Genomic DNA, 26583 nt, shown 5'->3' with positions numbered 1-26583 from the left:
TTTGCACGGTGAAATGTGTGGAGTTTGGGACGGGAAGTGCTTTAACATGAGCCTGGACAATTATTTTTCAAAATCCTTGGACAGCATGCCCAGAAACACGAAAAATTCGTCAAAGAAGAACCCTGCTAATGCTGAAAAGGAGGGGGGGACACACGCGTCAATTGGCACAGAGCTGGTCGAACGGGCAGGAAGTCAGGCATGGAAAACAGGGGAGAATCCGGTTGATTTTCAAAATAAAAGACCCCGTGCAGACTCGCGATCATAATAATAATCATTATAATCAGACAGGCAAAACGCTTCGCTGCTGAAACGCTTCTGAAACACTGCCGGTGTAAATTGAAGTCGCGTGCATGATGGAGCAAAATTGCGGTGCAGCTGTTCTGCGGCGCAGGTGCGCCTGGTGTAAATCCCGGGTAACTCATTGTTTTTGGTCATGTTGGAAACTGCAAATGTATTGGTCTAATGTGTTATCTGAAATAGAAAAGATATTGGGTTTAAAACTGGAGATGGACCCTCTGTTTCTCATATTAGGCCTCCCAAGCCGATGTTTAACATCAAAACATAATAAGAGGCTGTATTATATTCTTACTTATGCAGCGAGGAAGAATATTTTATTGCAGTGGATCAATGAAAAAGTACCAACTGTTAAAGGCTGGCAAAAAGTGGTGTTTGATCTAGTGCCATTAGAGTACCTTACATGTATATTACATTTAAAAACAGACCAATTCTATAAAGTTTGGGAACCCTATTTGAACTACGTAGAGTCTGGGGTCTCTAATATCGTGTTGCAGGGATTTTCTTGATTGCTCATACCACACATTTTTACTGTAACCCTGGGTATTATTCATATGGAACTGAGCTGGTGTTCTGTTTTTAATTTTTTTTTTTTGATTTGTCTGTTTTGTTCGGTCTGTTTGTTTGCTTGATTTGCCTTTTATTTCTGTGGACCATATTATGTATCGAGTCTTTACTTGTAAAAGTGAAAAAATTAATAAAAATATTGTTTTAAAAAAAGTATTCCATGTCTGAAAAGGGCCTTAGAAATTGATATGAAATTAGAGGACTAGGAATCAACCGCACTGAGGCACATATTTAGTCAATGAGTAAACATGTAATGAGAGAAACAAGTAATGAGAGAAACAGCTAATAGTTGGTTAATGTGAAAATGCCACTCTGGTGAATGAAAACAATACAATCAAGACATTCCAAATTTACGCAGTTATTGTACTGACTGTGGTGAAGGGCACTGTCCTTGCTCATGTCTCCATCACTGTTTTTTTTTTTTGACTGCAAGCTGTTATGCAAAAGTAAATTTCAAGTACATACTAATTAATATTTCAGTCATCACAAAGGAGGATTTATGCTTAAGTTATTCAGACTAAAATGTCCAATATTATTTATTTTCTTTTGTACACCTAAAACCACACACATACAAATATAGAAATCAAAACAATTAAATTAACTAAATGAAACTGCTCCACAGTTTGAACTTGGACTCCTGCCCTACCTGTCTATGAGTCTCAAACAATTACGTCAGCCTACCAGATAGGTTTATGGCCTTCGTACTAGAGAAAGAGAGAGGGACACTGTCACCACTGCCAAGCCCCAGTGTCAGAGCTTCTGGATGGTTTTGCTGTGAAACTATTCAAAGCGGTGCATGTGGCACTAATCATGTGTCATTGTCATCCAGCTGATTAAATCCCTGGTGAGGTACCCTGCTGCTGTCTGGTAGAAGTATCTGCTGCCAGATCACCTGACTACAGGTCAGATTATTTCCTCAAGCTGCAAGACTCCTAAACTCATCCCTCATATTCCAAGATAAACAAAAACGTATTTCTTGTGCAACATGAAAGGGGCAACAACTTGCATTTCATTGTACAGCCCTGCATTGTAAAATGAAATGAACTTTGAAAATGCAGTGATCATGAAATTCTATTTCTTTTGTTGAAGAAGCTCTGAAGATGGTTCTGGCCTTCCACTAGAGAAGGTCACTGAAGTGTATGGACTTCATAAACAAAGAAGAATGGATGTAAAATAAAGTAAAATAAAATAAAATAAAGTAATAAGAAAGCAAAATAAATTAATGAAAAAATATTTGATAACTTATTTATTTTATATTCATGTTCTATTAGGGATTACCAAGATATGAACTGAATGTTTTTGAGTGTTTAAATGTGTGCTTTACTCAGTTTTTTTGCATTGGAAAGAAAGCAAATAAACTAATTTCCTGAAATGTTGAATTATTCCTTTTTGTCCAATTGATGCAATGCCCATTTTACTACAAAGCTCTTGTATAACTTTTTTTTTTTTTAGACATTTAACATTTGTGAACTTTGCTTCTTTTGTTTGATGAAAAAAGGGTTTATGTTGTTGTTTATATTACTTCAAGTAAGATATGGTAAAAAGTATGATATCAATGAAACAAAATGCGAGTCTTAACTAATACAACAGGCCATCGAATTATACTAGACTAGTTCAGGGGTGTCAAATGTACAGCCCGCGGGCCAAAACTGGCCTGCCACAGGGTCCAGTCCGGCCCGCAGGATGACTTTGGAAAATGTGAAAATTACAGAGAAGACATTAATTAATGTTAGGGTTGAAACCATTCCTAGAGTAATTCGAGTAATTTGATTACTAAAATATATTTAAATCCAAACAACTGTACAGCACACTGTGTTTCACATGTGGGGGTTATTATAGACCAGAGTACTGATGAGTGCCGACATTTAAATTTTGATGTTATCACATGGCTGCAGCATCTCTCCTCTCTGCATCAATGCAGCTCCTCCATACACACACGTACAGTACAGACACACAGAGGAGGTCAGTGTGATTCTCTGACCCTGTCTGTATCTGATCTGTTGACTTTCGTCATCAACAGGACGTTTTATAAAGACAAAAAGACAAAACCTAACTCACATTCTGGGTTTTTCCCTACATGTTAATCCACCCGCAATTCAGTTTTCACAGCAGCAGAGAAGCGGCATGTGGAGGAGACTGTTGTTAATGACGGAGTTTATTACAACAGTCGAAACTAACGTGATGGTTAATGACATCGACACCAACCAGATGCACTTATAAGTTTAAACAACTGTATAAGGAGGCCTATACGTAAAACAGGAGAGTCTGTGTTTCTCTGTGAGAAACTTTCAGACCTTCTCACAGCAGAGTGAACAGGTGAGGGAGGAGAGGAGGGCAGACTGATCACTAATCAATCACTGATACCGTCATCCTCTCGGACTGATTAAAAAAATAAAAATGCAAAAATTGGTGACAAACCAAACCTGGCTGTCCACACAAATAAAGTCTTTGTGTAAAACACTGCAGAGTTTAACATCGTGCTGTTTACAGACAGTCTGCTGTCATTAGTTTGACAGAGAGACAGAGAGGGTCGTGTCTAGAAGGGAACCCTAGACCTGCGAAAGATCGTGCAAGTTTGATTATTTTAGTAGAAATAATGGAAACAAATCTCGCGAGAGTTGTGCAAATAAAGAGTTACCTTCTAGACACGACTGGATGTAAACCATTTTGATCTCCTGGACCAATCCATCCATGAAGAAGAAACTGGGATTTATTTGACAGACAAACACGCACACAGAGAGTATGGTTACATCCACACTAGACTCCTGTAATGTGACATCTTGTTTTTAATCATATTTGAAATATGATGTTTACAGGCAGCTGATTCATGGGAGTATACCATAGACCAGGAGTGACAAACTCATTTTAGTTCAGGGGCCATACAGCCCAATTTGATCTCAAGTGGGCCGGACCAGTAAAATTAAAGCATAATCTATCGATTATTCTGCCGATTAATCCAGTAATCAGATAAGAAATATTGCGTGGTCTGCACATTCTGTTTTTCTATTACATTACTTTTGCTTTATTTAAGAACAATGTAAATTGCTAAATTGCTAAAGTAAAAATATTCAGTAACTTTTAGTGTAGATTTACTTTTACTGTTTTTACTTTACTTTCTACTTTTTTTTTCAAGTACAAAGGTAAAAGTAAAGATAGTAATGTCTGCAGAAACCACAAACAGAAGATGGAACTAACTCTTTTAACTAAAACAGTCACCAGAATGTTTTGTTCACATGTTAAAATCACAACATTTTTCTTCTGGAGCAGGACAGACGCTCCCAGAACCCCAGAGGACAGGGGACTGGTTTACCAACATGCCACCTTTTTCTCCTCTTATGAGTTTGCAGGTCTGTATTTAGTCATCCAAAAATACCAATAAGAATACAATTAAAGTACAACAACAGCAATAAAAATGTTGATTTTTCAAAAATGGAATCAATAACATGCAAAATTTTTAAATTGTAATTAGGTATTTTTACATTGTGGTATTAGCGATTTTACTTAAATAAAGAATTTGAGTATTTTTTCCATCACAGCAGGTCAGTGTTTCAGTGACTCTCTGTGGATCAGTGAATAGTGTTTTATTTATGGCAGCCCGCCACATTAAAAACATCGACACCGAGACATGATTTACTATTTTTTGAGCTGTGCACCTTTTTCGGTTGTGTCTAGAAGGTAACTCTTTATTTGCACAACTCTCGCGAGATTTGTTTCCATTTCTTCTACTAAAATAATCAAACTTGCGCGATCTTTCGCAGGTCTAGGGTTCCCTTCTAGACACGACCCTCTCTGTCTCTCTGTCAAACTAATGACAGCAGACTGTCTGTAAACAGCATGTTACACTCTGCAGTGTTTTACACAAAGACTATTTGTGTGGACAGCCAGGTTTGGTTTGTCACCAATTTTGTCATTTTTATTTTTTTAATCAGTCCGAGAGGACAACGGTATAAGTGATTGATTAGTGATCAGTCTGCCCTCCTCCCCTCCTTAACCTGTTCACTCTGCTGTGAGAAGATCTGAAAGTTTCTCATAGAGAAACACAGACTCTCCTGTTTTATGTATAGGCCTCCTTATACAGTTGTTTAATTTTATAAGTGCATCTGGTTGGTGTCGATGTCATTAACCATCACGTTAGTTTCGACTGTTGTAATAAACTCTGTCATTAACAACAGTCTCCTCCACATGCTGCTTCTCTGCTGCTGTGAAAACTGAATCGCGGGTGGATTAACATGTAGGGAAAAACCCAGAATGTGAGTTAGGTTTTGTCTTTTTGTCTTTATAAAACGTCCTGTTGATGACGAAAGTCAACAGATCAGATACAGACAGGATCAGAGAATCACATTGACCTCCTCTGTGTGTGTCTGTACTGTATGTGTGTGTGTATGGAGGAGCTGCATTGATGCAGAGAGGAGAGATGCTGCAGCCATGTGATAACATCAAAATTTAAATGTCGGCACTCATCAATACTCTGGTCTATAATAACCCCCACCTGTGAAACACAGTGTGCTGTACAGTTGTTTGGATTTAAACATATTTTAGTAATCAAATTACTCGAATTACTCTAGGAATGGTTTCAACCCTAACATTAATTAATGTCTTCTCTGTAATTTTCACACTTTCCAAAGTCATCCCGCGGGCCGTACATTTTACACCCCTGCCACAGACCATAGACTTCCTGTTTCTGTAACTATGATATGAATATTTACATGCAAAAACACATGCAAAGAAAGCCTTCAAAACACCCTGATATCCTCCAAGGTTACCAGCATGCACGTAAACTACTCACTGTCTACCTCAGACAGCTGGTTCACATGCTTGAGCAGCATATGTCCATGGCGATACCTGTGGCTTTTCATTTTGGTGCCCGTATTAACAGGTTATGAAAAAATCTCAACTCCTTCTCCCCTTCATCCCTCTACCCCACCCTCTCTGGACAAGGGAAAATCACAGATTGCCTTCAGAAAACAACTCTTTTCTTCTCATCAAACTATTCTCCAAACTCTTTGTAGAAAGATTGGGCTTTCAGCAACCGCTTCGCAGCAGAAACGCAGTCTGTGTGAACACCACAGCGTGTGTGAGCCACAGCAGTTCAGTGTCGGTTTCGTCGCACACAGCTCAAGCGTGCATTGTGAATCAGCAGTTACTGTCTCCTACTGCAGGGATACTAAAGATGCTTTGCCAGGGGCCATATTTGCAAAATAAAGGATGCCAGGGGCCAATTAATAAACAAGCATCAATGTTATATAGCAGACAAAATAAATAAACATTAAAAGGCCTATGACTCTCTTTGAAATTCTTTAATTTTAAACAAAATTACTTACTAACTTAATATATGAACCAATTTAACTTAGTGCAAGGATTTACAGATACATTAGATATTTTACTGCAATTAATAAATACAACTGCATTTTAGTTGCAAATGCTTGAGTTTATACAACATCAAACAGCTGGAACTTGCATGCAAGGAGTCATAATCCTAAACTATAAACACAGACTGCTCCTACCAGGGATATAATGAATAGCATATTTAAGCTCTTTTAGAGTGACATATACATTTATAGGATCAGAATTATCTTAATTTCTGCCAAACTTTTGCTCCTCTCCAACTGCACTTTGCACCTGAAAGGCCATCACACAAAGTCAGGCTTCTATGTTACTAATCCATCATACAAAACTTCTATATCTGTCCCTCCTTCCTGGAAAAATCTGTGTCAATAAATGTATTTTCATTGTGAAATAGTCAATAGAAATGGTCAGAGGTCCATCCTGCTTCCTACTGGGGGCCAGATTTGTCCCAGGGCCACAGGTTAAGTATCACTGTCCTACTTTAACTAATAAAGAAACTCTCCTGGTCCTGTTTTCCCCAGAGAAGGATGGAAAATGTAAAGCTAAACACATATAGCCATAGAGGAATGGATCTCAGTGGGACAGTAAAGGGAGGAGAAACAATACTTAGTGGCTTTGAATGATCTGGTTCTATGTGCTTCTTGGATAAATATACCTATTTATTGTGGTAAGGGTGCGTTACGTCAGGAGGACTGTCAAGACACAAAATAACTGAGATGGAGCTACAGGGAATCACACAGGACCTTTGTCTTAGTACAACACAGGAGCAAAAAGGCTGTACACACCTCCATGTCACCAAAGATACTCTCCTTTCAAAGCAGGGTGGAAAAGTATGAGAGGAATGAATACACAATACAGACACTGTTGTTAAGATTTGTTGGAAAGAGGTCTTTGTCAACTATGGACTCTATTGAAGCTATGGAGGAGAATGTGGCTGTGTTGGTGTATGTGTCTGCTTGGTTGTATGTGTTTACAAATAAACTGCAGGTGGCATGTGGATGACTTACAGCAGGCATGTCCAAACTTTATTGACTGATGACTTTATTCCATGACGGGCCATGTGGCTGCAGGTTTTTGTTCCTACCAAGCCGGAGCACACCAGACTCGTCTCATTTAATCAACTGATTTCGGTCTTCAAACAGCTGAATAGTGGAGTCAGGTGTGCTCTTGGTTGGTTGGAACAAAAACTTGCAGCCACTCGGCCCTTTGTGGAATAGTTTGGACACGCCTGACTTACAAAATTGTTGTACACCCAATGTTATGTTATGTGTCTGTCAATACCATCCTGTGAACAAGCCTGCATTAATTGACTTTTTTTTTTACCTTGAGCAAGCCACAGAACAAGCTATAAGCACAACACTGCCTCATAAAGTTGTTATGGCAAATGAATTGGTAGAAAAACTAAGTTGGTGATCATTTTCTGTGGGTTCATCAGCTTTTAAATTACTAATAGTCACTATTTTATAATTTTATAATAAGCAAATAAAAATGGTTCTTTGTAGTGCACGCAGACTTCTGGAGCCCATTTATGTATGCTTATTTGTGTATTTATATGTGTGTGTGTTAGTGTTGTTGTTACTAATGTTGAAATGTTACTGATGTACTGTAGAGGCGTAAGAGTATACTGATAATTGGAAGGAAAAGTCTCATTGCTCATGGTTACCTCGTCACTGGTGAAGTCAGCCAGCTTGACGTAAGCAGCAGAGGGAGAAATGACAAAAAAAATACAGTCGAATGGAGGAAATGTACAACAAAAAAGAAAAAAGCACATACTTGTGTCTCAAGAGGCTCTGGGTAACTGCTGGACTTCCTACTACCTCACAAGCATACATATGTATTGTAATGCTAAGGAGCAGCACAGTGTCACAATAGAGATTTTAGTATGGAAGTTTAATTAGCTGTCAGCTGCATCATAATAGCACAGCTCTACTCAGAGAAGACTTGTTGTCCCCGTTTGCTATGTTTATGAATTTCTGGCAACCCAAATCTCCTGATAATAGGAGGGGTAGCTTTTTAAGTTTTAAGAATAAGGCCCAGGTGAACTTGAAGGCGTGTGCATAAAATAAAAGTTAGGTATGTAACTACGGTTCTATGAATCCTGGTTGACCGCCAGAGGTGGTGCCTTAAGCCCTGAATGACTCCGTCTCGCACATGCGCAGGTCGAATAGTAATACCAACAAAGTCACCTATGAGGGACCCCCTGATGACACCGGATAGGTTATATCTTCCGGTGTTGTCACGGGATCTGTTACTGCAGAATCTTCTCGTGAAGCCACAAGGATTCTGACTGACTGAACGCTCTGGCGGTCATCCAGGATTCATAGAACCGTAGTTACATACGGAACTTTCATTCTATTTCATCCTTCCTGACCGCCACAGGGGGTGCCATAAGCACTGGATGACCAATACCAACAAAGTCACGAGGAATCAAAGGCACATACCTCATTGACAGGAAGCAGAAGAATTGGTAGGAGGACCGCACCCAGTGGGTGAGGAGTGGCAATGTTCACTCGATAGAACATTGTAAAAGTACTTGGTGATGCCCACGAGGCTGCGGCACATATTGCTTCCAGGGGCACCCCTCTCAGGGCAGCGCACGATGTGGAAACCCGTCTCACAGAGTGGCATCTCACACCAGATGGCAGGGAGTGACCACCTGCCTTATATGCATGACAGATGATGTTCACGACCCAGTGAGACAGGCGCTGTTTGGAGAGGGCACAACCTTTCTTAGTTCCACCATGACACACAAAAAGCTGGTCTGACTGGCGCATACTCGCAGTACCGTCCACATATGCTCTCAGAGCCCGCACAGGGCACAAAAGCAACGATGTCTCGTCCCCTTCCCCTACTGGTGGGTCAAACCGTGCCAGCTGGATAGGCTGATTAAGGTGTGAGTTTGAAAAAACCTTAGGCAAGAATGCAGGATTCGATCATCTGAGTTCCACCTCAAACAAGAACTGCTGACCAACAAGGCATGAAGTTCGCCAACACATTTCGCTGAAGTGATAGCGAGGAGGAAGGCAGTCTTCGTTGACAACTACCTCAGGCCTGTGCCAGCGGCTCAAAGGGTGGCAAGCATAGAGCATCCAGGACCAAGGGCAGGTCCCATGCCAGAGCTCTCAGTGATCGTGGGGGACGTATTCTCAGAGCCCCCTTCAAGAAGAGGGACACCAGTCTGTGGCACCCCACCGTGTTGTTATCAACTGGAACATGTTGAGATGAAAAAGCAGCCACATACACTTTCAGGGTAGAGGGGGACCGACCGCCATCAAAAACAGATTGCAAAAACTCCAAAATGGTAGGTACAGAGCAGTGCACAGGGCCCTCATCCCTCCCTGAACACAAAACAGAGAACAGCCGCCACCTGTTCTCATACTGCACCTGGGTAGACGGTGCCCTGGTGTTCAGAACAGTATTACAGACAGCACCAATACACTCGTTCAGCAGCGAATCAGGCCCTGCAGGCCAAACCCACAGCTGAAGGTGGCAAGAGTTGGGATGCCAGACCCGGCCCCCCAGCTGAGACAGGAAGTCCATCCTGTCGGGGAGGCACCATGGCGAGCCGCGACAGAGCCTGTGCAGCAGAGGGAACCATGTTCGTCCTGGTCAGAAGGGGGCCACCAGCAGCACTCTGTGGCCCCGCTGAAGAACCCTCTGAAGCATTGCCATAATCAGAGGGACTGGTGGAAATGCATATTGATATGTTCTGTGTGGGCCCGAGCAGACCACTGCCCCTGAGCTGTTCTGTTCTGCCCCACTGCACCCCACCCTGAGAGGGAAGCATCTGTTGTGACGGTCTCCTGACAGGACGGAACAGAACCCATGGGCATGCCCTGCAACATGAAACCCTATTCCTCCATGGAGAGCAAGGAAGCAGCGCCATGACACCATGATCTTCCTGTGCCTGTGCCACTTGGCACCCAAGTGAAAGCTGTTCAGTCACTGTTAAAGGGGGTGTAGTGACAGCAAGCCCAAGGGAACAAAAGTTACAGCCACCGTCAACTTGCCCAGGAGGTGTAGATACTATATGTAGGGCAACCAACTGCCCTGCTGGAAGAGGGGGAGGATGTCATCCATCTGCTGAAGTGATGGACAGGCCTTCATGGTGACAGAATCCAGAGCCACACTGAGGAAAGTGACAGTCTGAGAGGGGACGAGACAGCTCCTTTTGAGGTTCACCTTGAGACCCAGCCAGGCTACGTGAGCCAGAAGAGCAGCTGTAACCTGTACCACTTGAGACTGGGAAGGCGCACACACCAACCAGTCGTCCAGATATGGAAGGACCTTTATGCCCCACGACTGCAGGAGAGAAAGGGCTGCTGCTACACAGTAGGTGAATACCCGTGGGGAGAGGGAGAGAACAAAGGGAAGCACCCGAAACTGAAAATGACGGCGTTGAAAGGCAAAACAAAGGAATTGCCTGTGGTGAGGTATGATGGGAACATGAAAATAAGCATCCTTCAGGTCGATGGAAGTAAAGTAAACCCCCTTCGGCAACCACAAGCATAACCTCCGCTGTGCTGAGCATGTGGAATGGCATGACCTTCAGGAATCTGTTGAGGCCCCTGAGATTGAGGGGCAAAATCCACCGTCTTTCTTTTCCACCAGAAAGTATGTAGAATAGTATCCCCCTGGCTGTGATAGGGGAACTAAGCTTGATGGCACCCTTGACCAGGAGGGCAGACAGCTCTTGGTTCAAGGCTAGGGCTTTTGTTGGGTCGCCTATGATGGTCATTTTGACCCGGCTGAAGGTAGGGGGCCAGTGTCAGAACTGCAGTTTGTACCCCTAGGGTGGACACCACCCAGGGGTCCGAGGTGGTCCTTTGGAGGCCCTGGGGGGTTAGCATCCAAGGCCTGAGACTGTCTGGAGGGCTGACAATCAGGGGCCCAACCATCCTGAGCTGTCCACTGAGCGGATCGCTGCACTGGACGCTGTACTGGTTGCTGAGGCCTCTGGTAGCTACTCAAACAACCCTGTGGCTGAGAGCGGCGCTTCACAGCTGCTGAAGAGCCTCTATGTCTAGTGGGGGGAGGCACACTCCTGTGGACACCTGAGAGCTACTGTCTAGTCTGTCTGGCTTGGACTGTCTGCTTTAGTGACTGACCCAAACAACTCTCTTGGTTCCACTGGGACACTGCGAAGGGTCCTCCTGCACGCCTCTGAGAAGGGCGACTGAGCCAGCCAAACCTGGCGGTGAGCCTGGACCAGAGTGGACATTACATGCCCTAGCTCTCTGGCCATAGGGGTGAAAGCCTGCTGGGACGCATCACTAAAATTATGAGCTGAAGTGTCCAGTGAAGCCTCCTGAAGGGAGGCTGAGAGAGCGAGCATGAGGTGTGTGTGACATTTGAGTTACCTATGGGACCATACGAGCCACTGCATCATAGGCCTTGGACAGCAAATCATCTGTGACACGACACTGGGGCGGCCACTGTCGGCCAAACTTGGCCGCATCCTACATGGCTGTCAGTGTTAAGCCATCAGATGCTGCATGAGAGAGAGCCTTAGAATCTCCAACATGCATGCAATTCCTTCAGGTACTCATCTGAAGCAGGCACAGTGAAGGTGGCAGGGGCTGAACTGCGCCTGAAAAATGCACTCGCTGGAGCTGGCTGGGCTTGCGGCACATCCAGTTGCAGGTGAACCAAGGCCATACGAATGATGGCCCCCATGGAGCTACCCTCTGAGCATCCCCCTGAACTATGGGCTGAGGAACGAGAACCTGCCCCTGAGGCATGGGAGACACTGTCACAAGAGACCGTGTCTGCCCCATATTCCCCAAATTCAGTGGCTAAAGCTGCTGTTGAGAGGATGTCATCCTCTGGACCCGACAATGCCACTGGAGGAATGGACGCACATGCACTCCCTGCACCAGTCCCTGTCTGTAGGGCTAGAAAGATTGACTTCATCAGATTAAGCTCTGCCGTCAGAAGGTCCACTCTGGAAGCAAGCCCACACTATTTGGCCGCCTTCTTGGAGGAAGAGCCCTCAGCACCCGCAGCCCAATGCTTTGGCCGACTAGGTCAAGCTGGGGACAGCCTCTGAGCTTCAGTTAGCCCTTCTGATGCGGGGACAATGCCCAAAAGTTGTTCCATCTCAGCCAGTCTTGCAGCTCTAACCGCCCAGGGCATGAAGCTGCAGTTCATGCAGGGGTCCTCTGAAAGGCCTTCCCTCAGGTGATTAATGCCAAGACATGACGGGCAAAGATCATGACCGTCCTCAGGCTGCAGAAAAGCCATACAGGTGGTACAACAATGAGAGGTCATCATAATGGCGGCCACAATTACGAAGAGCAAAAAAAGCAAAATCAAGCCAAATAAGGAATGCTGTAACTACAAGAAACAGCACACATACAATCAAGTCGTTAAAAAAATAAACAGATTAGCATAAGCAAGGCACTGCTGATAACTGAGTTCAAATGAGGAGTGCCGCAACTACAAAAAACAGCATGGAAACAACCGTAAGATGAGTTCACACGTCGTACTTTAACGAACTCCTCCTATAGATTTCATCGGATTGACTTCAAAATCGGTTTGTGCGAGCTCGACAACAGTGTGATCAAAAGTTATTAAAAGATCTTTGTATCGTTGAAGGGCGTGGCCGCTGCGGAAGGGCAATTTTCTATATCTCGCCAAAAAACACGAAATTGCTATAACTTAAGCATAAATGGTTCAATCGGCCTCAAACGTCACATGATGGATAATAGTCCCGCCCTGAACACATCTATGTCACAATATTCCATGATCGTCATCGCGCCCCCTGGTGGCGACAGGAAATGACATGTTTTACTCTTTGAGGTCCTGCTCCAAGCACGTTGACCATATCCAACTCAAATCTGGTGAAAACATCTTCAAGACTTTGGCAATGCTATATTATGAAGATCGTGACGTATCATCAAACGGCGTTGCCATGACGATGTGGCGAAGGTTGATGTTTCGCCAGAACACAGAAATCGGGATTAACTTCACTAAACTTAGTCCAATCTGCGTGAAACTTGACAAGCTGCTTAACTGTACAGGCCTGAACATATGATATGAATTTCGTTGATGGGCGTGGCCCTTTAAACAGCTATCACCGATATGCACAAAAATCGGTACAGACATGTATCACACGCAGACGCACAAAAAAGTTTGCACCCATAGGCCAAACCTAACAGGAAGTCAACCATTTTGAATTTTGTGGTCATTTTTGGCGTTTTCCACGTGTTGTATTTTAATGGACTCCTACAGAAAGAATCCGAATGGCTTCAAAATCGCTGGCTACCTTCTGGACTAAACTGTCATCAAAAGATATTAAAAGATTTTGCTCTCATTGGAGGGCATGGCTGTAGCGTGGCGTCGAGTTTTGATGTCTCGCCATGAAAGACGAAATTCCTATAACTTGGGTGTACATGGTCCGATCTGCACCAAACTTCACAAGTATCATAAAAGTCCCAGTCTGAACACATCTACATGACAATCAGGACACATACTCATAACGCCACCTAGTGGCAACAGGAAATGAAATCAAATTCCTTAAGGGAATATCTGAAGGCCATGACAATCCAGAGCCTCTTTGCCTGGGACGAATCCGGCCACGAGGCCGCAGCTGCTGGCCCCCCGAGTGGTGCGGAGGTGCGAGGGCCCGTAAAATGCTGCTTGCAGCTTTAATTTGGTATTACTACTCGATCTGCGCATGCACGAGACGGAGTCATTCAGTGCTTAAGGCACCGCCTCTGGCGCTAAGGAAGGATGAAATAGAACTGACATGACACCACCATAATCATTACCTGAACCTGTCATAAAACAGAATGTTTATGACTCAGTGGTTTGTTTGAATAGTTTTAAACTCCCAGTCCATGGTGCGCTCAGCTGATATTCCATGGTCAAATTCCAATAGGGCAAACCCTAGACTTGTCTTTCTGTTTTGAAGTTTTAAGAATGGCTTTAAGCAACACACCTGCTAATTCCAGCTTATTATGGGCATTATTCTGCACTTGACACTAAACAGAAAAACAGAGATGTACAGTCTACAAAGAGTAACTTCAATTTACAAATAGAACGTGTAAAGTCCTCTTTACAAAAAGGACTCTACAACCTAAAAGCGTGAAAAATATAAAGTAGCCCTCTCTGCCATATCACTGTAGCAAATCAAGCTCTTGTGGCTGTTGTCCTAACCTGTTGATGCAAGAGATGGTGCTCAGACAAAAACAATATAATAGACTATGTCTATTAAAAATGCAGTTTGACAGTTGTTTTGTTATCAGCTTTGTGAGGAATGTGAGGATGCATGCAATATGAAAATAACAACTAACATTTTTTTCAGCAATAAATCAAACTTGGTGTCTTTTACAGCACCTCATATACACTTGCTAGGGTCCTTAATTCAATTTAATGCAACTTTTTTAATCCCCAGGTGCAATTTGTGGGAGCAGCTTGTTACATAAAAAACACAGTAACACACAAACAAACATCCACAGACACTACAGCTGTTGACCAAGGCCAAATTACTAGTGAAATCAGTTGTAGTAGATTGTATTGTATTGTCATTCAAACAATAGTGGGGATATACAGTGGAAGAGAAGATTCCATGTGCTCAACAGCCCACAGAGGGCTTTGTAACATTACTGCTGCATGTGTGTGCAATACTATATGTAAGATTCATCAAATGATTTGATTCTGTATTTTAGAACTTACAATTTGGGTTATAGTGGAGGCAGGAGAAAGGCATTAGATGTATTGTGAATGGATTATGTTGTTCTAGACTGAGTTCAGTAACAGTGTTGATACTGTCATAATGCAGGTATATAGCAGATAATGATCAGCTGAAGCTGTGTGCTTTGTGTCACTAGTCTAAAATTTTGCTCGTTTCCCATCTTGAAATTAAACAAATTAAAAAAAAACATGCTGTAAATGACAATATATATATATATTTTTTTATCACACTAGGTTACCTAAACCATACAAAGATAACCACCCCTGGTAAACTGTCAAAGGGGGCAAGAGAGTGACTGTGGCTGCTTACCCTCTGAGCATTGATAAACAGCCTGTGGATAATGTTCCCAGCTGGTCCCTGGCCAGCTCCAAGCACCACCACCTCTGGTTCTTCCAGCAGTGAGCTCACAAATCTAAAGAAAGACATCAAATATGATTCTGGTGTCACTGTTGCAGTCAGTAAAAATGTCAGTAGCAATGGGCACTGAAACTCGAGCTGAATGGTCAGTGAAACTGATTTGCATATATGAAACATAGCATTAGTCGAGATAGAGCTGCTAAATCATGCTTGCATAGCTGACTGGCATCAGCAGTTTCATTCACTGTGCAGCTTAGGTAACTACTAGCAATGTCCGTTTCACACAGATATACAGCACAGCCATCATATAAACTGTTGTTGATTCCTCTATTGCAAGGGTGGGCAATTATTTTTCCTAAGGGGTCACATGAAAAGCCTTGATTGTTGCCGGGGGGCCGCACAAATTTTTGTCACACTGTACCTCAATTTTATCACTAAGATTAAATATAGAAAACATACCATACACTTACTCTTAGTCTTCAGTATTTATTATATTGAAAATCATTCCAAACAGCATCTTATTAAGAACATTAAATTATGCAGGAGTCTTTGAAAATACTGTACAGGTAATCTAAAGTAGCACACCAGGGATGCTGTGGACACAACCTATCTTGTATACCTGTTTTGTCTTTGGCAAGAAGTGTTAGCTGCATAACAACCAGATATAAAATATACCAAAAGAAAATGTACAATTTACTGTCTTCAGATGAGAACATTAGTTTGTTTTTTAATAATCCACTGTGGATTCTCAGTGCCAAAAACAAATAACATGACAAAATAATACTGTTTTGTACACACAGAACAAACATGATGCTTGGACACAACTCATCATGAACTTGTTTGCTTCTTTGACAAAAACTGTTGAGCAACAAAACAAACCTGATGAGAAAAAATCCAAAACAGTACAATATCTCCTGTCCTGACCTATAAACACATGTGTAGGTTACGTTTTTTCAACTTATGAGAACAGGAGTACTTTTGTTTTGTTTTTTGGATAATTCAGTGTGGATTGTCAATGCCAAAAACACACAAAAATCTTGACAAAAAATAATACTGTTTTCTACACAGCAGCATGTTTTTTGCAAACTAAGCACACAGCCTTATTGCTGACCTCCGTGAAAAAATACTTAACAGTCCATGACTTATTAAACACTCGACATTCAGCATCAACTTTACGCTTTTTAGTGCTCATTTGGTGACTCCAGTGTTTTCCTCCATCAACTGTGTTCCATGAACAAAATTAAAATCCCCATTCACTCAACCTGCCGTGGGCGTGTCTCAGTCACCTCAGCACAAGATGCAGCGACTGCAAACATCACTCACATCAATCAGTTGTGACAGGAGGAAGTGCACTCGCGCCATACAAGCATTTCAAAATAAAAGCTGATTTAGATCATTTCATTCGTCTCTTTAGCCTCCTAAGTAAAATGGTGTGGTTTGTCTTTGACATCGCAGGCCGGATAGAACCATTATGCGGGCCGGATCTGGCCCACAGGCCATACAATGCCCAGGTCTGCTCTATTGCCCCAACCTCCTAGATTGAATGTTTATGTATGTGTTTGTTATGAGAGGATTTGTTTTCAGAGCAGAGCCTCTTTTGACAAAGTGCATAATTATTTTTCTATAAATAGTGAGCTCCTTGACGTTGTCTTTGACTGAAATGCTGCACAAACTGGAATTACCCTCTCACAGCTGTTCGCCTTCATGCGTATAGTGAATAAAGTGTTGCAGAACCTCCCAGACAATGTAAGTGAATGATGACCAGTTTTCAAATGTAAAAAAGGGACTGAAAAAACATAAAATGCCTCCATACTGCTTGTCTGGTGTACTCCAAATCTCCTGAAGTCCCACCATTTTGTTTGCACACCATCATAGCACACACACCCAGTTCAGACAGTGTACATGTGTAAGGATAGACTGATTATCGGCATTTTGATGCATATCGGCACGGGCCTTTTTTTTTAATCCAACGGCCAATAAGAGATCAATTTAAAACTGGGTTATTTTGGCTCTGATGCAGCCACACCTCTCTGTCTGCAGTCACTACTCTGTCTCTGGCATTGTCCCACCCACAGAACCATATGATTGGTTACAGATCAAGCCATGGCACGGGTAACAGCCAATCAGCAGTGAAAGCTGTGCATGCACAGTGCTCACACACATGGCAGAGAGGAGAACAAGTTTTGCTGAGTGGAGAAGCTCCAGAGAGCAGGTATATGTTTCGAAAGTAAGTTAAGGCAGCAGACTCTCCCAAAATTGTAATAAACATCCCAGTCCTTGTGATGTCTTCTAGACATTTAATAGAATGAAGAACAACTCCGTAACCTTAGAACATTAGTGCCATTTATTGACATGCTGCGGCAACTATCGCAACAACATAAATACACTTCTTGTTCACCGAACTCCCGTGGTTGTAAACCTCGGGGCATCTACATTGATGCGTTCAATGTCACCTATCACTGTAGGAATTTCCATACATTACATCTCCCCCACAAAGATATACAATCTCCCTTATATTTACCAACTTCAATAACATTTGAAGTCTGAGAGGCTCCTTACCGCTAAACAACTTTTTTTTGTCTCTCATGAAATTAGCAATCTACATAGGAACATGACAACAAATTATGAACAATAACACTTATCCATTTGACTTGTATTAATTAATTCACATCACACTTCTCTGTCAGTTTTCCCAAATTGTATTACTGTTATCACAGCTATTCTACACTCCAAACTACAACATTGAAGTAGGGGGTAACATTTTTCCTTTTTTCTCTGAACCATTATTTTAAGATATATCCTCACAAATTCAGCTGAGGGGCTGGCTTACTCACTCTACCTGAGCGAGTCACAGTCACTGTCCCTGGTGGGTGCGGGGCTGCTGTTCCAACCAAGGTGTCGGGGCTGGTGTGTTCCATGTTTATTTCAGTCCCAGAGTCCTCAGTCATCTCAACAGTAGCCTGCTCTGTGGATGGAGGGGCGTGTTCTGGTACTGAGGGAACACTCAACAAATGATGTCAATTTCTCCTGTACTGTCCCCCTTGAGCCGTGTCCACCACATAAGATCTAGGAGTGGAACTGGCTCCACGAACAGTACCTGGTGTTGACCATTGTTTCTCATTGTCCAGTTTCACAAGAACTCGGTCTCCTGGGTTCAGCAGAGGGAGACTCTGTACCCCGTTTCTTCGGTTGTAGTGGTATGCTTGTCTCTGCTTGGCTGCAGCATCTGCTTGCGTGATTTCCTCCTTGTCAGACCAGTTTGGGTCCAGATTCTCAGACAGGGTGGGTAAAGTTGTCTGGATTTTGCGACCCACCAGCAACTCAGCGGGACTGGCTCCAATGGATGATGATGGCGTGGCTCTGTAGACCATCAGAGCCAGGAGGGGGTCTTCCTGCCTAAGAATCCCTTTTGCTACCTGTATAGCCCTCTCAGCTTGTCCATTACTCTGAGCGTAATGTGGACTAGATGTTAAATGAACAAAGTCGTATTTCTCCCTGAACTGCCTGAATTCCTCTGAGACTAACTGTGGTCCGTTATCATTTACTCGAACCTCTGGAATACCATACCTTGCAAATGTGGCTTTTAGCTTTTCTATAACCTGACTGCTGGTAGACACCGGTAGGTGCAGGAGCTCTAAATACCTGGAATAGTAGTCTGACACTACCAGATAGGACTGTTTCTTGTGCTCGCACAAATGTACACCTATCTTTGCCAAGGTCTGAAAGGTAACTCAGTTGGCTTTAACGGCTCTTTTCTCTGTGTGTTTCTGTTCTCCCTGCAAAACTTGCACTGTGTTACTTTAGTTATTATGTCCTGTGAGATTTTTGGCCACCATACTGACTGATTGGCTCTCTTGCTGTATTTTACTAGCCCTTGATGACCATCATGAATCCTCTCCACTATCTCTGTTCTCATGCAGGTGGGAATCACAATACGATTTCATCTGACTACTAACCCATCGATCACTGATAACTCCCCTCTCACCTTATAGAAATCCCTGACTGACAGTGGTACTGTTTTTTCATAATTTGGCCACCCTAACTGGATGAACTGGCTCACTACTTGGAGCTGGGGGTCGGTGGCTGTGTGGATGCTGGGACATGGCTCAGAACTGAGTCTGTGTGCAGCCACATCGTCGCTGGACTTCTCACCACCCGGACTCTGCACAGGGCCCCTGGAGAGAGCGTCAGCTACCGCTAATGTCTTTCCAGGTGCATACACAGCCTCTGCGTTAAAATGCATCAGTCTCATCAACAGTCTCTGGCACCTTATGGGGACATTGTCAAGGTCTTTACTGTTCATTAAGGGTACGAGGGGCTTGTGGTCTGTAATCAGTTAAAAACGGTCAAGTCCGAACAGATATTTCTCAAAGTGCTCACATGCCCAAACAGTAGCCAAACATTCCTTTTCTATTTGGGCATACCTGGTCTAGTAATTTAAAATTTATTTTCCCATTTGAAATCAAAACGTGCTCAAGTATGCAGAGAGCCAGAGCCTGTGCTCGGCTCAAACACCGGCTCAGTCTACGACAGGGGTCCCTAACAGGGGGACCGCGGTCCGAGTCCGGACCCAGATGCCATCCTATACAGACCCGGACCTATAACCAATAAATTATTAATAGATTTTATTTTTTTACGGGACGCTGCTGGTTTAGCTGATCAGGAAACGCACAGACCAATTGCAGAGAAGCTGCGTGTGGAGGAGACTGTTGTTAATGACGGAGCTTATTACAACAGTCAAAACTTATGTGATGACATCGACACCAACCAGATGCACTTATAAAATTAAACAACTGTATAAGGAGGCCTACGTAAAACAGGAGAGTCTGTGTTTCTCTTTGAGAAACTTTCAGACCTTCTCACAGCAGAGTGAACAGGTGAGGGAGGGGAGGAGGGCAGACTGATCACTAATCAATCGCGGAAACCATCATCCTCTCGGACTGATTAAAAAAATAAAAAGTCATTGGGAGTATAATTCACATGGACCAATCAGGCTTCATCCCAAATCGTTATAGCTCTGATAATATTAGATGGTTAATCAATCTACAACATTTAGTATACGACTCCACTCATCCAACAATCGCTAGATGCCGCTAAGGCTTTCGATCGTGTCGAGTGGAGTTATCTTTTTGAAACAGATAACAGATAAGATTTGGCTTTGGGCAAAATTTTATTACATGGATCAAAACTTTATATGATACCCCCTATGCCTGTGTTTTAACAAATGGTCTCATATCTAGTCCATTCCAGCTGTATAGGTCTACAAGACAGGGTTGTTCCTTGAGTCCGGGCTTGTTCGTGCTCGCCTTGGAGCCTTTAGCGCAGAAACTGAGGAATAATTTAGATATACATGGGATCACAGTGGGCAGTGTCCATCACAAACTTCTACTGTACGCAGATGATATGTTAGTGCTATTAACGCAACCAGAAAAATCCATACCCACATTATTAAACTGTATTGAAGAGTTCACACTGTTACATGGAGCCCCTTTGTGGACTGGCTGACTGTGAACTGATGGTTAAACTTGCTGGTGTGATTATGTCAGTGATTTGTACTTTAGGTGTAATTGATTGTTGAGCGGTGTCAGTGTGGTGGTTTGTGTGTTGTTTTAATGTTTATTTGTTTGAAAATAATAAACTGTTAATTAAAAAAAAAAACCTTTAACATGTTGCAAATCTGAAAAGCTGTTTAATAAACATATGCTTAATGGCATTTAAACGAAGTTAAGTGTTGGAGTTTGTATTACTCAAAATTTTGACGCCAATATTTTCACTTTAACTGCAAATGAATATCGGCTCCAAATATCAGTTAGCGGTCTCCTTGACTACTAATAATCAGTATCGGCCCTGAAAAAAAGACATCGGTCTCTATACATGTGCACATGAACATGGCTCCAGGCTAAGGTTTTAGAGTGAAGATTCAGGCTAAAGATTATTTTTTGGGGCTTTTTGCCTTTATTCTGATAGGACACCTAAAGATATGACAGGAAAGGGGGTAGAGAGAGGAGAAGAAACACAGCAAATGGGCCACAGACGAGAATCGAACCAGCTATGGCTTTTTTTTTTTTTTTTTTTTTTTTTTGAAAACTGGTCACCATTCGCTTTCATTGTTTGAGTCTGAATGGAAATATGTATCAAAAATAAAAATAAAAAATCCCTCAAGGCCTTCCTGATATATTGCATTTACAAGAATTGGAGAGACTTGAAGAATTGGACTGACCTTGACCTTTGGAGTGACCTTGACCTTTGACCTTCAACCACCCAAAAAACACAAATCTACTCAATTTTTCCTTGGGTCCAGATGGATGTCTGTGCCAAGTCTACTTACTTCTCTAGCTCTTTTGTGTCCTCTCCCTTGTCACCCTCACAAACGGCAAACTTGGCCTTAAGTGAGCGAGCTCGGGTGATGACTGTCTCCATGGCCATCAACTGGTTAATGAAATCCTACAGACAGAGAAAGGTCACACACACAAGCTTTCAGGACAGAAGATGGAGGACCTTCACATTAAGAATGCTTCAGCTCCCACATATTCACAAATAGAGTCAGTACATGTCAGCATTGTTCTATAACTCTACTTCACCAGATAGTGCTGCGGGTGGGACTTTGAGAGATATTACAGAGTGGTTGTATGGTTGTGTTACTTTGCCTCACGATTAAATGTTTTAAGAATGGGACCGATCGGTATTTTGCATATTTTGTATTTTTATAGTTCATAGTTAGAGATTATAATTTGTTCAAAACTGTCTTTTGCAATTGTGATTATTGCAAAAGCAGTAGAGGGCAGCATAAGCTGGCTAAAAGTACATTTATTTACCCCTCTACCCATTTTACAGTATGTTGTTGTGGAAAGGGTTGAACCTTGCTGTTTAATATTCCTTATCTTTACTACTTATATTAATCTATGTGTTAATTTGATGTGTTTTCCCAGATACCATTCCACATGATCATTGTCTGGTCATTTTCTGGTAAAGAGCAATGACGTCCTTACTGAAATGACAGCGGACAGTGATTTATTCATCAAAGTCATCTACAAGCTGGTTAGCAAGATGGGACCTAGTCTGGTGACACTCAGTTCTTTGCTGCATTCAGTCCACCTTAGCGTTGGTCGACGATGGGCTGAATCCATCACTGGTTTGTTTTTCTGGCTGAATTTTTGGGTGATTGTCATTTTATTTTGCTAATGTAATGCAGAGTGACAGCTGGTGCGCTGTACTGCACTCTCATCCAGCTGCACAGGACACACCCACTGAACCGGACCGTGAGTGTTATGAGCTGGGTGAGGAATGAGAGGAAAACAACTCTGCAGGCTGTCTGCACTCTTTTCATTTGGTGAATTAAGGATTTAATTTGGCCAAACAAGAATTGTTGAATCTTGGAAGAGTGGACATCGCTGATGGATGGACTGACGATGGTTCGCTGGAAAATTTTAACATATTGCCCAAACCTAGTCCACCTCCACTAAAGGTGAAGCAACCACTCAGACCGCCAAAAATGTTGTACTGTTTAGTCATTATACACATAACATGTAAACATGAAAGAAAATCTCTATCATTATTAGAATGATTTCCTCCATTAACTGTGCGACAGCTGTGCCTGTCTACAGCAGTGTAGACACTGTTCTGTCCTTTCTTATTTACTAATGCATACAGCTCTGGGAAAAAAGAGACTACTTAAAATGTCCCTTACATCAGCATCTCTACATGTATGGCCTCCATTCTTTTCCACAGCTTGAGTTAAATTTCAAAACAGGCACATCTCATTCTACTTAATGAGGTAATGATTAGGTGATCACCTGAAACAAATCTTATTTAACAAGGAAAATTATTTAAAAAATACTGCTTGTGGTTATCACTATCCTCTTGCACTTGGACTAGCTAGATGGCAAAAACAGTGCAAGTAGTACCTCAAAAATAATTGGAATCTCAAAATAATTAATGATCATGCCAAAAGATTTGTAAAGGCAGTTTTTGAGTGAGGAAAATAAGGGATCAATTCTGGCTTTACTGGCAGAGCAACACAATGTGTTAGATTGTTTCCATCCTTAAAATTTCAAAGATGGCAGTTCATAAGAACATCAAGCAGCAGATATTAGGGACAGCAAAGCTACAACCTGGCAGAGAGAGAGTTACAACAAAGACATGAATAGTTTAAGCAAAGAAACAAGAAAACATTTAATCCTACAGTTTACCAATTTACCTACTGCTGAGTTTCTTTTTAAATCCAATGTACTGAACTATAGAGCCAAAACTATCCGACAGTGATGATGATTTAACACTTAAAGCACATTTTCAGAGAATCATAATATAGTACAATCAGTGAGAAAAGCTTATACTTGCTATAATGTTCCTGAAAAGTGTAATTCTAGGGACATGTCAGTATGAACAAGCAGCTTCTGGAGTAAACTTTCAGTCCTGCCTGTCACTGACCTCTAACTTCTTGTAGTCATGGTTAGGTGGGTGGAGCAACTTGCTGGCTTGACACGTAGCTTGCTGAATGGTTTTTTTGACTGATGGAATGTCTTCTATTGACTCTGTTTGGGAGGAGATCAAGGAAGACACAGGAGAGAAAAAAAAGAAAAAACAAAGTTTCTAAGGGTAATAATGAGAAGGTGAAGGATTTAGATAGGGATAATATCACATGATCTAAATATATCTAAATCTTAAGTTTTCACAACCCATAACTCCATTTCTCTGGTAATGCCTGAGGGTTTGACTAATACCTTAAAATGGTCATCCTTGAAAGTTCTCACGGAATAGAGATGTTGTTCACTACTCCAGTATGGTATATTGTTTCTGAATCATTAGTTATGATCACAGGCTTGTGATAGATCTGGCCTTTTTTCAAAACAGCGTTGTTTGTTGCTGTTTCTGATGCAGACTGCCATATCAGCTCCATTATCGTAGCAACAGCACACTTGTAGTTTGTTTTCATGTGTGGTTGATCATGTAGCTTGACTGTGTAGGCTAAAGGTTAAAAACAAGCTGATAACCACAGTAGTAAATTCCCTCAGGAGGTGGAAGGAACCTGACATGCCAGTATGGTTTGATACACAGAACCATCTGGGAAGATGAAGAAGGGGCAGGTGCTTTCAAAACAAACACTTGGCAGGTGGTTGGATGAACCATCTGTCACACCACACAGAGGCTAACTTCAACCATTCTGATCAAATCACTGAAGCCTGCCTGAAGAAGAGCGGAAAGTATTTCTTCCACCGTAAAATCTTTCAATGCCCTTCTTTGCTCTTCGTGCAATAAAGGAATACTCTCCAGTTCTGAAATAACTGATGCTACCACAGTATCTACGTTATCCTCTTCCAGAGCCGCCATTGTTTGTTCGGAACAAGTCACTTGCAAGGACACTTTTTGTTGCAGGCACACCTAAAACCACTCCTGTAGCTGCTAGTAGACCATGTGAGGATGCTGACTGGCTCACACCACCTGTGGTATGCATACAAACTGACAACTTGGAGCCTGGCAAGATGGATTCTCTGTCTCGGAATCTAGCTTCCTTGCAAGGTAAGAAAGGGACGCATCGACAGGGTTAGCATGTCATGTGTTTAGATCAGGTGCACAGAGCCTGTTGTGGATTTTAATGTTACTACTCCAATGATGGTTAAACGGATAGCTCATCGAAAAAATTAAAATTCAGCTATTTTCTACTCACCCACATGTCAACTGAAAGTTGGGTTTTGCTTTTTAGTCCACAAAACACAGCTGGAGTTTCACAGGAAAATAGTGTTTCAGATTTCTCCCAAACAATTAAAGTGCATAGTAACCAGTTTTCAAATAATAAAAAACAATCAAAGAAAAAACATAAAATGCCTCCATACTGCTTGTATAATGTAATCCAAGTCTCCTAAAACCCTGACATGCCATTCACTTGTGTGCACACAACACACAACCAGTTCAAACGGTGTGCAGGCGCATGTGGCTCCAAGCTAAGGAATTTACAGTGACCATTTAGGCTAAAACCAGCAGTTACATATGTAAAATATAAAATTATTTTTAGTCCACAAAACACTGCTGGAGTTTCACAGGAAAACTATTTCATTCTTCCTGACTGCCAGAGGCAGTGCTTAACACTGGATGGCTACTACCAACATAGTCATGAAGAATCCTGCCTTATTGAGGACAGGCAGCAGGTTCATGAAGGACAGGCACTGCTAGGGCTGAACGATTTTAGGAAAAGATCTAATTGCGATTTTTCTGGCAGATATTGCGATTTCAATTCGATTTTCTTCAAATCAAGCTTCAGTGCAATATTCAGAATGAACAGTAACATTTACAATCATTATTAATAATTATCAACCTGGTTGAAGTAGGTGCGGGAGGGAATCGTGTATCTTCTGTCCAGCGTGCAGAGGAGGTTTTTAAATCCATCTTTGGTGACCGTGTTAACAGGCACCATGTCCTTGGCAATATAGTGTGTTATGGCAGTCGTAATCTCTCCGTGTCTTTGGCTGCTCTTGTCATACGGAGTTACACTGCAACAGATGCTGTAATTGTAGTCTGTTTGCTACAGTGGGCCTGAGCATCACGTTCACTAGACTTCTCACCAGACTTTTTCGTTATGCACTCCTCATGCAAATTCCTGTGGTGATTTTTCAAGTGCCGGTATAAGTTGGTTGTGTTTCCGCTGGATGTTGCAACTTTTTTTTTTGGATGTTGCAACTTTAGCGCAACAGGTTTTGCACAGTACCTGTTTCTGGTGCACGTCTGCAGCCTCAAACCCAAAAAACTCCCAAATGGCCGACGTGCTGTTTTTCTTTTGACGATTAAATCCCCTTACTCCACTTCTGGTTCCGTTGAAGCCATTTCAAAACACGTTAATGTTACAAAGCACGGGGTGCAGGTTAATACTGGTTGGTTAGCGTGACCTGTCCATGAGTAGCCTGCAGCTTCTGATTGGTGAGCTTGGCAGCATGGTAGGGAGACGGTATGTATGTGTAAAATAGCTGACACAACAGATCCTGGGTCAGTCAGGAGCACTGCAAAAAACCGCAGCTTTGGCGATCACGTGATCGCGTTGTCTGAAATCGCAATTCCGATCAGAAAACGATAAATCGTTCAGCCCTAGGCACTGCCACTGGGTAGGGAACAGCAAAGTTGACCCTGTAAAAACAGACAACGGCGCACAGTGTAGCCCAGGTGGCTGTAGCACAAATCTCACAAGAGGCACCCCTTGTAGCGCTGCCCAGGAGATGAAGACACTCCTGGTGGAGGGCTCTGAACATGAAGAGGCAAGGGCATCCCTTTTGACCTGTATGCTTCCTCAATCACCTCAACAATCCACTTGGAGAGCCTCTGTTTTGGAAAGGAAG

General features: G+C 42.4%; 1 protein-coding gene across 4 annotated transcripts in view; it reads right to left on the bottom strand.

Moving 5' to 3' along the window:
- rab3gap1 (RAB3 GTPase activating protein subunit 1) overlaps positions 1 to 26583 on the bottom strand; it is a 120177-nt gene that overhangs the window by 15844 nt on the left and 77750 nt on the right. For 2 of the 4 annotated variants that reach the window (XM_084740050.1, XM_084740052.1), the window contains 4 exons: positions 23690 to 23793; positions 21591 to 21706; positions 15215 to 15317; positions 7871 to 7894 (listed from right to left, as the gene is read on the bottom strand). In XM_084740050.1, the coding sequence (XP_084596176.1) occupies positions 7871 to 7894; positions 15215 to 15317; positions 21591 to 21706; positions 23690 to 23793 (347 nt within the window). The remainder of the gene's footprint in view (positions 1 to 7870; positions 7895 to 15214; positions 15318 to 21590; positions 21707 to 23689; positions 23794 to 26583) is intronic. The other 2 variants (XM_084740049.1, XM_084740051.1) reach the window with 2 other exon arrangements.

The sequence above is a fragment of the Lutjanus erythropterus genome, chromosome 17 (genome assembly GCF_056507025.1).
Source record: "Lutjanus erythropterus isolate fLutEry1 chromosome 17, fLutEry1.hap2, whole genome shotgun sequence".
Taxonomy (NCBI): Eukaryota; Metazoa; Chordata; class Actinopteri; order Lutjaniformes; family Lutjanidae; genus Lutjanus; species Lutjanus erythropterus.
The sequence above is the reverse complement of the archived record's forward strand: the minus strand, read 5'-3'. Positions and strand labels throughout refer to the sequence as shown.